Source organism: Camellia sinensis, chromosome 1 (genome assembly GCF_055761805.1).
Source record: "Camellia sinensis isolate YWXY chromosome 1, ASM5576180v1, whole genome shotgun sequence".
Lineage (NCBI taxonomy): Eukaryota > Viridiplantae > Streptophyta > Magnoliopsida > Ericales > Theaceae > Camellia > Camellia sinensis.
In genome coordinates, this window is record NC_138961.1 from 237,733,195 (window position 1) to 237,747,644 (window position 14,450).

Below are 14,450 nucleotides of genomic sequence, written 5' to 3' on the forward strand. Positions count from 1 at the left end.
GTGATTAAAAAAAATTGTGACTAATAAAAGTTTTTTTTAAAGAGAGAACATGGTGATGGGCTTTTAATGTTTTGGCCCGTGGAATAAAAGGGCTTGAAAATAGATTGACCTTTGATATGGGTTTCCGTTCTGTTCTGTTCTGTTAGAACAAACAAACAAACACTCTTCTGCTAACACGTACAGTTCAAATCTCTCTCTCTCTCTCTCTCTCTCTCACTGTGTGTGTGTGTTTTTGTTTTAGGTTTTTCCATTTTTGTGGCCAGTAAAGATGACCCTGCAGCAGTACAACATCGCCTTCTTCTGTCACCAAGAAAATGATGGGATGTCCAACCAAAACCCCCCCACTGCTACTACTACTTGTGCTTCAATTCAATTCAATAATGTCATTTATAAAACTCCTCTTGCTCCTCCTCCACCTTCATCAATGGCCTTGTGTCCAAACATGGGTTCTCTTTCACTCAACCACCCCACTACCTCCTCAGCTTCACACCTTCTTCATTACTATAACAAGTCGCATGACCAGTCCAAGCTTGACATGCCCTCTTCCTTCAAAGAAATCTGCACCACCACCACCACCACTAACAGTGAGGGAAGTGATGATAATGGTAAGGGCCTCTCAAAATATTTTATATTGTTTTTAATGGGTTTTATTGTGTGATTGAAACCATGATTGTGCACAATAACAGCTCCAATGGAAGATGACGATGACCCAAATAATGGATCAGTGAAGGAGAAGGAAATGGAAGGTGGGAAGCAGCAGTCGAATAAGCTTTGCGGTAGAGGGCATTGGAAGCCAGCAGAGGACTCTCAACTTAAACAACTTGTTGCTCTTTACGGCCCTCAGAACTGGAACCTCATTGCTGACAAGTTGGAAGGTCGATCAGGTACTAATTAATCACTACTATTCTCGTATATATATAGCCACCTTTGGTCTTGTTAATGGGTATTTTTTTTCTTTTTTGAAGGTAAGAGTTGCAGATTGAGGTGGTTTAACCAGTTGGACCCAAGGATCAACAGAAGAGCATTCAGTGAAGAAGAGGAGGAGAGGCTAATGGCAGCTCACAGAGTGTATGGCAACAAATGGGCAATGATTGCTAGGCTGTTCCCTGGTAGGACTGATAATGCTGTGAAGAATCACTGGCATGTTGTCATGGCTAGGAAATACAGACAACATTCTATTGCTTATAGGAGGAGAAAATTAAGCCATTCTGTTGTTGGATCAGAGCCAAACACTTTCAGTTTCTATGGTGGCAATTTTATCAGTTCAAATCACTTCCCATTTGACGTTCCCATTGGTGGGTTTAATGTTCTCCACAGCATGAGCAATGGTACTGATGAAGAGGCAGTGTTGTCAAGTGGAAGAGATTTGCTTCTTGATCCTTGCGGACAGACACCTTTTGATTTCTTTACTGGTTTGTCTTCTAGATATATCCCTCCATTTCCTACATTCTGTATGTGTTTTAGCTTCTTCTAAATGATCACTTGTCATTTCAAAAGCCCAATACATCTTTTTATGAACATCAGCTTTGCTATAGAAACACGATTTTTTGAACAACTTTTTGCTCAAACTCTGCAACGTCCCTGATGAATATGGTCTACACACAAAGTTAAGTTATGCAAAAAGTTGCATAAAAGGTAGTGTAAAGTAAGTAGTTTTATAGTTCTATCTTTTCAACAATGCTCCAAGAGAATCAAAAATTTTGCATAAATTTGTGCACACAATGTTGTTCTCAAATTCAACATCGAAACAGTTTTTTTGGGGGGAAAAAAACTCAGAAAAGCACAGTATCCTAAAAATAAAATACATAGTATAAATTCAAATTTTGTATAATGTGTGCCACATTCAAAATATTTGGCTACACTTTATTTTTAGAATTTTTTTCCCAAATGCATTCTTAGTCGTGGTTTGGCAATAGATTTTTTTTTGGCTATTTTAGTTTCGGATTAAGAGTTTGTTTGATTTGACTCTTTTTTGGTTTTTTTTATTTTTATAAAAAAAAAGTGAAATAATTATGATTTAAATGTGAAATTTTGTTTTATTGATTTATTTAGTTTATTTTATTTTATTTTAAGCCAAAAGGTTGATGCCAAACAAGCCTTGTTCAAAAAGTTTTCAATGTTGTAATGACATCCCAATTCTTTGCAGATTTGAAGAGGGTTAATGACATGAATAGCTGCATTGGTAGCCCGAACAAGTTTTGGGATCCAATAGTGTCCAGAGATGATTATGATCACCATCCTTCACAGCTGTTGGCTATGCAATACTCATTGCTTAGCTGTAACAATCAGCTTTCTTGCTTATCAGATACCACGGTGTCAACATCTCAAGTCTCAGTCACTAAATTATCATCATCATCACCATCTTTACTTGCAGCAGATAACACAGCTAACACAGCAAGAAGCCATTTTGAGATCACCATATCTCCACCATTTATAGACTTTCTTGGAGTTGGAGCTACTTGAACTACTTGGAAAAAATAAAGAGTTTTCAAAACTGGAAGGAAAAGATTTGGGTGCAAAAATGTATGACATATCATTAGAGGTGAAGAGAAAGAATAGTTGTTCATGAAATGGTGACACAGGATCAGTTTGTATCATTTCCTTGTAATCTTTAATTATCTTTGTAACCATTCTGACCTAAAATCATTTTCAAAGCTGAGACTGATAGAGAAGTGCCATAGTTTATTGTCTCAATAATGCTAAAAGTATGGGAAAATTTGCATAGAAAAATCAATGTCTACGCCTATCGGTCTCGTTTGTTTTTAGAGATAGAATGGAGGAGATTGATAGTGAGGGATTGTTAGTGAAGAAATTGATAGTGAGAGAATTAATAATGAAGAATTGTTAAATTATTTTTATATAAAATAATAAAATAAATAAAAAAAATATAAAAAATTAAACATTAATATTTTTAAAAAAAATAAAAAAAATTATAATCCCCTCACTATTTTTCTGATACCATCTCTACCTCCTCCTTCCCAATTCTCCTTTCAAAGCTTTTACTAATATCAAGGGATTAGGAGTCCCTTTCCTATCTCTCAAAACAAATACCCTATACAGTAGTCTCATCTTACTATCAATCCTAATTCCCTTCTTATGACTCCAAACAAACGGGGTGATAGGGTCGTGCTTCTAGAAGAAGAAAAGGCCAACAAAGTTTGAATTTCAATATAACTTTAACACATTATTATACATTTTTTTATTGTAATTTACAAGCCAAAGGGTTACTATTAGCATTTTCTTTATTATATTTATCTTCTTTAGAGTTTTTATTTAATCTAAATAAGAATAGAGGTATAACTAATTCTTAAAATAATACATGATAATTCCAAGATTAAATTTCTCTGATAGAATTATATATTATTCAATGTTTAAGTTAGGATGAGATAAATAGTGGGATAAGTTATAGGGCCAATCATTTCTGACCACTAGATGGTGTGTGGGTACGCCAAATTTTATTTTTCTCCTAACTAGTCATAGGATATGCCATTAGTTATATCCTCCATTAGTTGGATGGTTGGTTAGACCCAATTTTGGGTAGCCAAAAGTTAGAATATAATATTGCAGCTCTTTGGATGAGACATTATAACCACTTATTTATTTATTTATTTATTATTAGACTGGGAATGTATGTGAGAGAAAAAAATTATTTAGTGTTACAGATTAATCACAATATATGATATTATTTATTATTTTTCTATCATTAATACAAAACGATAAAATCTTCACTTCCTTCACAAATCACATAAGTTATTGGGCATGAAATAACTTCTATACATCCATAAAAAGAGATGAGGGCTGTAATCAGTAATTATGTGATAGTTTTGGAATATTATTTTATACTATGTACCACTTCACACAAATCAAATTATCTCCTAAAATTTAACAAAAAATATTAAATTCTATTATTTTAACTAATCAAATTAAAACATCACATAAATTTGTCTCAATATTACAAAATAATTTTCCCTAATATACCAATATAAGTTAACAAGTGACCATACACCAAAAAAATAGAAGAAGAAAAGGTCACTTTCTCAAGAGCCTGCAGAATTCAGGCACAGATCTTACTTGTGAGCACCAACTTTCCCCCACCCCCTACCCGGACCAGGATTTGGGATCTTGCGGTGACTAGTCACAGCAGCAGGGAGGAAATGTGGTGTTGTTTCCGTGGAATTTTTTCTGAATTTTTTTTTGATAATTTAAATCATTTATATTGTAGGGTTCCTTAAATATATCATTTATATAAAAAATTAAGTTAATCAGAAATCAACAATTCCATAATCAGATTTAAATTGTTTTAAAAAAATACCAAGATTATATTAATCTTTTATTTTTTTTTAAATAAATATGCTCTTATTATAGAGTCATAAATTTTCAATCAATTTAATTTTTTGTATGAATGATCTATTCAATAAATACTATAATATGAACGATTAAAATTATTAAAAAAAAAATTCAGAAAAAATCTCCACCAGAACACCACATATTGCTGCTGTGACTTAAAAAGTCACAGCATCCCTTGGTTCCCCCTACCCTACCCCCTCCACATTCATTATGCCAGTTTCAGTTCTGCTCTCTGCTCTCTCCCTCTTTCTCTCTCTCTCTCTCTCTCTAACTCTCACACACACACAAAGCATAATTCTTCTCAGAATCTATGCTCTTGGCGGTTCAGAGTTTGTTCGGTTGTTTAATTGCTTTCGGCCAAAACGTTGGGTTTCTTTCATCAGGGCTGTCGTTTCATTGCACAAGTTCACAGTCAATGTGACTGACACTACACACCGGCTACATTACAAACACAAAAATCAAACATAAAAATAAATACCATATGTATAGATAATATTTTACGAGATTGGTTAACAAACTTCACTTTCAAAAACATCTCGTGCTACCAGCAATGTAGATATATTTGGTTTCAAGCTCCAGAATATATGAAGTATGAGCACTTTAAAAAATATGTTGTATTGTATGTTACTTTTGTATATATATTAAATATATGAAACACGTATTTAAAATTTTCATGACGTACCTATACGTACCTAATATATATCCAAATCGTACCATACCATAGTTAAAATAATATTTTTTTCTATTACAGAGATAAAACTTCTTCCATCAGACTTCTTTTTTATTTTTTGTTTTATACTTAGCATAACTTTAAAATTAAACTATGATTTATAAGTTATTTAATATATTGGCATTTAATTTTAATTTATACATTTACTTTTGACATTAAATATTAATTGTAAATTAGACCTTTACATTATTCTAAATTAAAAATAAATATTTTTTTACAAACATACCAAATCATACCTTATTTTTTAAAAAATTTAATCGTATCGACATATCCTATTGTATTAATACCAATCCTCATACTTCAGAGTGTACAACCAATTTATGTTTTCTTAAACAATTCTGCGACAAATATACGAGGTAAGCATTTTCCTCACAAGGGTTGGGTTCAATGCTTGAGTCCTCTCCAGCTCACTGAATTGTTCAATGTCTCGCATCACCGGTGAAGCCCACCATGATAGACAAGGTTTTATCACTTCATGTTGAAACCTCAAATCAGTACAATGTGAAACTGAAAACATGGGTCGCCACAAAATTGTCATTCATTTAAGGGTTTTTATTAGAGTTGTTGAACCCCAACAAAGCAGGAGCCAAATTCACCTGAAAGAAATAAGAATAAATATAGCATGGCAAAAATAAAATTTCTTGACAATGCCAGGGTCCAAAAAACCCACCAAATAATAAAAATTTCTTCAGTATCAATGATTAACTTAACTAACAGATTCCTTGAGTGCCATTTTGCTCAAGCTTCCTCAAGTTCCCGCTTCAACAGAAGCCTAGTGGAGTGAACAAATTCCGTGTCATGAGTTGCAGCATCAACATCCAAATCAACAGGTTTCATCGAGAATTGGTTTTCGATAGCCATTACTGTCTTATCAATAAAAACTGATCTTGGCATGTAGTCCTTCATTCGACATACAAATTCCATGTGGCTTCTTGCCTACTAGATTAAAATTCAAAAGTTAATTTTGTGATTGATGTCAACTTTATAAGTTGATGACCTTCGGAGAGTAAAATATTGCTTTTCAAAAATAATAGATATACATCTTGGCATGATCTCCTTAAGAGACCTTGAAATGTAATAAATAAATAAAAACAACGTTCAGTTAGTACACATATCTTGAGATGTAATACTAATGAGAATATTAAAGAAAAGAGAAATAAATGCATACCAATCGGTACTCTGGAGCCCTCGTAGGCAGCTTCAAGTAGGACATATTACCGGCTTCAAAGTCCCATAAAAATGATGTGTGGTGTATCCACCGTTTTCTGGTTATTGATTGAGCATTCCCACCAAATTTGCGACTACCAAAGACATAATCTAGATGCAAATGGAAGGAAAAAATAAAAAATAAAAAAATCCTATTACTGATAAATTGTCAACTTTAGTTATTTATTCTCTAGACAATTGTTCATGTACCAGGTCAGTGTAAAACAAACTGAAAAGTTATTTAGAAGTACAGGACACAGAAATAATGACTGCAAACTAATTCAAAATATAGCAAACCAGATCAAAGAACAGCCCTCTACTATATGAAGTAAATCTGAAAAAAATTAGCCACCTCTAATGGCTATGTTATAGAAGAGTGATCTAACTACAGAGATATGTGATTCCTAAATTTACTTCCATCATTCTTCTTGTTCTTTTTGAGTTTTCTGCAATCAATATTTTACTATTCACTTCGACAAACACTACTTTTTATTCTCAAAATTTATAGCCCTCAGAAACCCTACATTTTATTTTCAAAATTTAGTCCAATAAATTCCTAATCAACCCAAAACATTTTTCCACCAACCCCTAATTTGAATAGCCCCGTTTGGTTGCCCTAAACCCTCTGGTTCTACCATCACATCCTCATCACTAGTCAATCACTTTCTGTGCACGGTACTTTGTTTGGCTATTTTAGTCCACCAATAAAATTTAAGTGCTGTCCAATATTTTTGTGAATGCATAGTTGTAAAACTTAGTGCTGTACTTGACACATTAATAATGGAACAACCCACAACCAAAGTGTACAGGCTAGACACGTGTACTTGTTTATGTCCTTTGCAGAACACTGTCTCTATATGCATGTTTGTGACAACAAAAAGGCATCTATCCTAGCCAATCGCTATGATCCTGGTCAGAATAAGAAGTACCTTGCATTGACACAGTAAAACAAAAATACACTAGCCAATAGCAATAACCTAAACAATTATTATACATGTCAATGCACACAAAAGATAAATAAAACTCTACATTACCAAACAATGAAATATTGAGTTCAACTTGTTATTGTGGAAAACATATTATAGGCATTTTACTACACTTTTTAGAAGCAACAAAGTGAATGCACTTGTACACATCCAAAGACATGACAATTTATTGGATATGCAAACAGGTGTTTCAACACAATAATCATAAATAGGTGGAAAGCTCCTATAGTCATGTAAATCTTCTGCCTAAAACTAACTTAAAAGAAAATGCATTCTTAATGAAAGGAAAAGTCCTCGTACCATTCTCACGGAGTTGGAAATCACCAATTTCTTTGAACACTTCATTGTACAGCAGCCTGCTCCAATACATGATGGAGCGGGGATATGGCTGCACACCAGGAACATCATCCTTGTTGCATATAAGAGTGACAAATATTGTTCCAGGATCAACAATAACAGTGCCTCCCCCTGTAAACCTTTTGATTACAGGAACCTGATCTTGTAACACAGACCCAACTTCAAGGAGTTCAGAAGGTTTCCTACATAAAGTAACCAAAAATCACATTACTTCCCCCATATGCATATTTCAAAAGTCAAATTATGCAACCAAAGTTGGAAGGTAATCAAAAACAGTTAAAGTAGTGTGGGATATATATAACTCATGCTTCAAACACTGATTTCAAACCCTGCCAAAACAGAAATGTTAAGCAATCAGAAAATCATCAATGCGTAGTGTGGACTAATAATAAAAAAATTCCCATCATCCAGACACTTTTTCCAGTGATATAAGGACTGCTTCAATTCAAAATGATAAAATCAAGTCACTTGATTCTCCAGTAAAATATTTAACGGAACTATAAATCACTCCAGTTTGCAGATCAACTAGTCACTTTTTAAAACTCCATCCCTGGCATCAATATATAGTCAAACAGATAGTTTGAATTACACTGTTTGCAACTTTGTGATGAACTCATTAAGTGATATTAAGTAGCACAAGACGCCAAATTTCTCTTTGGTCAAAGCAGCTGAGCTTGGACAAGCTACAGCATGTCGCTCTAAAATGAAAGAACACTAAAATAATAAACTTGAGAAAATGATCAAAACCTATAACACATTATTGAAACCATGACAAAATAACTCATTTACCCGGACAGCCCCATGACAACGGTTGGAGCATTTGTTCCATCATTTATGATGCACCAATTATCAGAAGAGGTCCGAAGCAGCTGCTCCTCCAAGTATAGTTGTTTTAAAATGGGTACTCCCTTAAATCTACCAAGTTTCATCGAGGGAAGCCCCATTTTTCTAGCTTGAAGTACACTCATTGATCATTAGATTTGATAAGTCCTCCCCGGCCCCTCAGCACCTAAAATTTGATCCAGATCTGCCATCTCATTATCATAAAATGTTATGGACTCCTCATGTTTGATGAGAACGTCAAATCAATGTCTTCTTCCTTGGTTTAATTATGGAGTTTAAGATTCGTTATAAACTATAGTAATCTTCTACAGGAGAAAACAAATAAATTAAATATGGAGGGCCAATACAAAAGAAGAAAACTTTACGTTTCAATATCGTAGTAAAAGGAAAAGGAAAAGGAAAAGTAGATTGGATGAAAGTAGATTTGAAAATGCCAAAATAGAGAAAAGATAATTATTTTCCCTTATTATTTACTTCATGACTGGGAAGTAATTCAACTTCAATCTATAGGGGGGAAAAAGTTATATTTTTGCCATGGGCTTTAGATGCTTTAATTATTACAACTAAGTGCCAAATTGAAACAATAATTCAACCTCACTACAGGTGGTGATCAAAGAAAATGATGCCTGTTATCTGTGGAGTTAATTTGAGACTCCCCTCTTCGTATTACAACACTTTTATAGTAAACAAATCAAATATTTTCTCTTTCAATATTCCCAGAGATAAAAATCACAAGGAAATTATAAACTATCAAGGCTAATTCTTATACAAACGAATTGTCTTATCAAATCCTAAAAAAACAGAGAATCTGAGATATATATGCTCAAAAATGTATGATGAAATAGATTACAGGCAACGCATACATATATCCATTCACACCCGCATATATATATATGAGAGAGAGAGAGAGAGAGAGAGAGAGAGAGACCTGGTGAGGAATAATAATCGTCAAAGATGTTGGGGATTTCGACAGGGTTGGGGCTGTCAACGGAGGCGCTGCTGTTGTAGCTCTTCTGCTGGGTGGGCGGGGGAGGGGATGGTAACTAACGCGTTGGAGAGGAGAGGGAAAGTTAACGGGTTGGCCCGTTTTTAGCGAGTTGACCCATTTTTAACCCAATATGGAATTTAGGGTTGTTTTTAAAATTAATTTCTTTTAATAATTTTTTAATTTTTTATGAGAAATCATGTAAAAAAAACAAAGAAAATGAATTCACTTTTGTAGTACTTTTTACTCTTTTGGCTAAAATTCTTTAAAAGGCAAAATAAGAAATTCAGGCGTAGTTTGGGAAGATTAAATAAGTGTACTTTTTGACTTTTTATGAAATATGGGTTGGATTTAGGTTGGGTTTGAAGTGATGTGTTAGAGAGGTGATGTGACTTAAATAAGATGATGTGACTTAAATAGGATAGTGACTTTTTGACTTTTTATCTTTTCTCAATCATGCCAAACTTGATCTCAATCTTAAAGTTGAGCGATCTTGAATTTTTTAAAATACATTCAAATGTTATAAGAGGTTGGTATAATTTTCCTATATTAACAGATTCAATTGAAATTTGAGTAATTATTAAAGAATGTTATAATTTATTTTATATATATCTATTTTATTATATAAAACACAAAATTTAAAATATTTTAAATTCTTTTGTCACGCTTCATAATAAAAGTTTATACACTCATGTGATTGTTTTAGTAGCTCATTAAAAAATACCACGTAGTAGCTCCAAGCATGTCCATCAAACGCTTAAATTAACTAAGGGCAAGTTTGATAAGTCTCAAAAAAAAAAAAAAAAATTAAAAAGTTAAAAAATTATTCAAAAAATTAAAAAGTTATCACTATTCACCAAAAGTCAACAATTACGACTGTACAATTTTCAATACTAATTTTCCTCTATACATTAATTTATACAATTTTTTAATACATATTTTTTCATAAAAAGTCAAAAAGTTAATTCAAACATTCATATTTTTAACCTCAACTTTTTAATCTAAAAAGACAAAAAAGTATACTTATTTAGGATACTCCAAAAACCCCTTATAATATTTTCCCTTATTAATTTGCCTGTTTGGCAGAACTTAATTACAGTTTATTTCAGCTTTCAGCTTAATTTAAGCTATTTTGATGTGTTTAGTTTAGCTTATAGCTTATAGCTTTTTGAAAGTCAGAAATCAGCTTATTCTTTGAGTGGGGCAGGAGATGCTTTAAGAATAAACTGGAAATCAGCTTAAGCTAAAAGTTATAAGTTATAAACTGTTGAGGCATAAGTTATAAGTACTTTCCCACAACTCTACCAAACAGGGTAATGCATTCTTAGTGGATATTATTGATTTTAACTAACTTAGGTGGTAATTAATTGATTCAAAAGTGTAGAGAAGGCGTCAAGGATGTTGAGCTTTGTAAATTGCAACTCTGTCAGATTGTGTGGCTCCGCTGGAATATTTTGGAAGGCAATGAATGATTTTATTTTAAACCAAATCTCTATGGACCCAATGTTGGGGCTTTTTTCAAAATAAGTTAAAATAACAACTTATTTTCTAAACTAGATCTAGTTTGGGCGGAATTCTTAAAATAAGTTGAAACGCTATTACAAACCACGCTTTCACCATATTTCTGGCCCAACCGCGAAAAATTGGTAAAATCGTAAAAACGTGGTTACAAACCACGCGTTTAAGGAAATTTGTTTTGTATGAACCACGCTTTTAAATAAAATTTGGTTTTTTCAGAAAACGTAATTCGTAACCACGCTTTTACTTGACTAAAGAAAGCGTGATTATCATCCATGCTTTTAACCAAAATTCGGTTTTAAAGGAAAGCGTGGTTCGTAATTACGTTTTCATAACTTATATAAAACACCCACTCCCCTCATTTGCAACCACGCTTTTTACACTTCGTTTTTTCCCCTTTCCAATCTGCTCTCTCTTACTCTTTGCTCTCGCTCTCGCTCTCTCTCTCTCTTTGCTCTCATTCTCTCTCTCCGTCCCTGGGTTCTCTGCTCTCTCTTTCTCTCTCTCTCTCTCTGTGGGTCGCTCTCTGCTCTCTCTCTCGCTCGTATGATTGTCTGTCTCTCTCTCTCTCAGTTTGAATTTTATATGTGTTTATTGTGTTTGTGAAAATGTAAATGTGGGTACAATATGGGTAGAATAGGGCTTGTGAATGTGAAAATGTTGTGAATTGATGAAAATATTGGTAGAATAGGGTTTGTGAATGTGAAAATGTTGTGAATTCAAATTGATATCAATTGTGGGTAGACTAGGCTTTGTGAATTGAAATTGTGGTTTTGCATTGGTAAAATCTTGTGGTTTTGAATTGTGAAAATGTTCTAGGGTTTTCAGTTGAATTTGAAATCAAAAATTAGGGTTAGGGCTAACCCAAAGTTTTTGTTTGAATTTGTCTGACAATTCTAGGGTTAGGGTTTCATATCCGTATCTATATGTATATTTGATTTTTTTGGTATTATTATTATTATTATTCAAAATTAAAGAAAGGTTGGCACACTTATCTAATTTCCATTTTAGTGCAAAAATAATTTTAAAAATTAGGAAAGAACTTTTTATTGTTTCCTAAAATGACTAGCTAAAATAAATACTAAAAAAAAGTAACTCTTAAGTTAAAAATATGACTAAAAGTCTTATGGAGATGCTCTTGCTATAGTATACGAGAAATTATTTAGAATTATGAAAACACAACATGATTATATGTCACTCAATAACATAGTATAACATTTCACAAATTTTTTAGAAAAAATAAGAGCAAAAATGATCATGTTATTGTATCATAAATCACGTTGAAATTCTTAACTCACCAAATGATTTTTGTAATTATTATACAAAGTATAGTTGTTAATTTGCATCATAGTCCATTGTGGTTTACTTTTTATTAGATTGTGATCAAAAGGCCACTACTACATTAAATATTAAAAAAATATTTGGAGAAACAATTTTTAACACTTTCCATTCATATTTATATCCATATCCATAATGGGTAATAAAGATAAGAGATATGATAGAGACCCCCTCCAATCACCACCCCCACAACCTCCACAGATACGTGGCGGGTGGTGATTGGAGGAGCAGGAAAAAAAGAAAAAGGAAAAAGAAAATGTAACCAATGAGAGAGAGAGGGGGGGTCAAAGGGGGTGGAGGGAAAATGGGGCATGAAACATTTTTGTAAAGATAAAACAATTGATGCATAAAGAGGGACCAACAAACACATATTCAGTGTACATGCACCCATTAACATATAAAATCCATAACCATATGAGACTTTACGTAACGCGATGGCATAAAAAATAAATAAAAACTATATAATAGTGGCATTTGGCATTGTAAACTTTCACAGTGGTCCCCATTTGTTCTTCATTATGTTATAATAACATCAACCAAAAAATGTCCAAAAAAAATTTGAAAAACAAAAATACAACTGATCACAGGAACTAAACTTTTTCACTATCAAAAGTAAAGGTTTTTTTGCAAAATACAATTAGAGTCCAATTTCACTCATCATGTGAGTGGGCACGAAACGTAAAAGGAAATATAAAAAAGTTCTTAAGTTGTATTTGGTTGGGAGATTGGAGAAGAGATTTGGAAAGGAAAAGAGAAAAGAAATAATTTTTGGGGTCTCTAGCATTACTCTTTTTCTTTCTCTTTCCAAGTTCCTTTCCAAATTCTTCAACCAAATACAGCATTAGTGACTAAATTTTGAAGATGCCACTAATAAATGTATTTTTAAGAACCAAAAAATTGCATGCTAAATGATATACCTTTTTTAAAATAAAATTTTGGTCTTGACAGGATAGTAATTCATTATTAAATGTCTAATTTCATCCTTAAATAGTAGAGACAATTGGTGAAAAATTTATTTCAAAGGGGTATAAAGTATTAGATCCAAGGTAAAATCTTGTTTGGTAATAAGGACAAGGTGAAAATTGTTGACGCTGTTGAAAAAGTTGCCGGAAAAGTCGGCGGTGGCCTGCGGTGGCAAGTGGTGATGGTGAGGTAGAGAAATGTATTATATTCAACAAATATGGTGTTAAATGAGTGGCATTTATCACATTTTAACACATAGTTAGTTTGGTGAATTTTAAGAGATAGGTTGATTTCAAACGATAAGTTGCAATAGATAGTTGTTTTTTTGGATAAATTGTGTCTGTTTGGTCAAAGAGATTAGAGCTTTGATTTAATTACTTAAAAGATTCAAAAATTGACATGGTTTGAAGCTCCTAAAAAAATAAATTTATATCCAATTCACATTCATTATTATTATTATTATTATTATTATTATTATTATTATTATTATTATTATTATTATTATTTTGTGTGGCTATTTTTAACAAATTCTAGATTTATATCATATTAATATTTGTGTAGGTTGCCGCTTTTAATAAATTTTTGACTCGATAACCTGTTATCTTTTGTTTGATTCCTTAATCGTCATCCTCATCACTTGCAATAAAGTTTTAGGCTGTTTTAGAATGAAATGGCCAGTGGGTTTAAAATAAATTATGTTTGTTTTATCACACACCATAGATTCATCATTGTATTTTTATCACAGAATAGCATAATACACTTTTAATAATTATAATTTTTATCATAAAAAATTATAATTCTCTTGTAAAATTTATCCAAAATTAATAAAAGATCTTCAGAACAAAAAGTTAGCTGAATTATGACATATTGTGATTAGTTATAACATATTGTGATGTCAATTATGACATTATTTTAATTATGATCTAAGAGTTGTTTAGTTATGCTTGATTTGATATTCGGTTATAATTCAAATTTTATTTTTAATTAGGATTCCCACAAAAAATTATGTCATTTATAATGATGAAATTTACAAATGACATAACTTGCACATGTTACACGATCTTTAATATTTCCTTATTGATGTGATCGTAAAATTGTACATGGTACACGAAGCACATATCAACAATGATCAAGGAAGCAATAATGGACCTAGAGTGGAGTAAGAGGGACGATTGTC

At 32.4% G+C, this 14,450-nt stretch overlaps 2 protein-coding genes across 4 annotated transcripts; one reads left to right on the top strand and one right to left on the bottom strand.

The window, feature by feature from the left end:
- Positions 1 to 268: 268 nt before the first annotated feature.
- On the top strand, positions 269 to 2,654 carry LOC114269172 (uncharacterized). The gene is made up of 4 exons (XM_082899299.1): positions 269 to 605; positions 687 to 884; positions 966 to 1,412; positions 2,147 to 2,654. The coding sequence occupies exons 1-4, from the start codon at positions 269 to 271 to the stop codon at positions 2,461 to 2,463; spliced, it is 1,299 nt and encodes a 432-aa protein (XP_082755425.1). The 3' UTR covers positions 2,464 to 2,654.
- Positions 2,655 to 5,239: 2,585 nt separating this feature from the next.
- Positions 5,240 to 9,533, bottom strand: LOC114314442 (uncharacterized). Of its 3 annotated transcripts, none has more exons than XM_082899313.1 (6): positions 9,398 to 9,533; positions 8,416 to 8,653; positions 7,570 to 7,808; positions 6,246 to 6,394; positions 5,789 to 6,013; positions 5,240 to 5,673 (listed from the first exon to the last, which is right to left on the bottom strand). In XM_082899313.1, exons 2-5 carry the CDS (start codon positions 8,592 to 8,594, stop codon positions 5,816 to 5,818), a joined length of 765 nt encoding a protein of 254 aa, XP_082755439.1. In that variant the 5' UTR covers positions 8,595 to 8,653; positions 9,398 to 9,533; the 3' UTR covers positions 5,240 to 5,673; positions 5,789 to 5,815. The 3 variants fall into 3 exon arrangements, with proteins under 3 accessions (XP_082755439.1, XP_082755441.1, XP_082755429.1); XM_082899315.1 differs by having other exon boundaries at positions 8,416 to 8,635; positions 9,398 to 9,487; XM_082899303.1 differs by having other exon boundaries at positions 5,240 to 6,013; positions 8,416 to 8,635; positions 9,398 to 9,531.
- Positions 9,534 to 14,450: the final 4,917 nt, after the last annotated feature.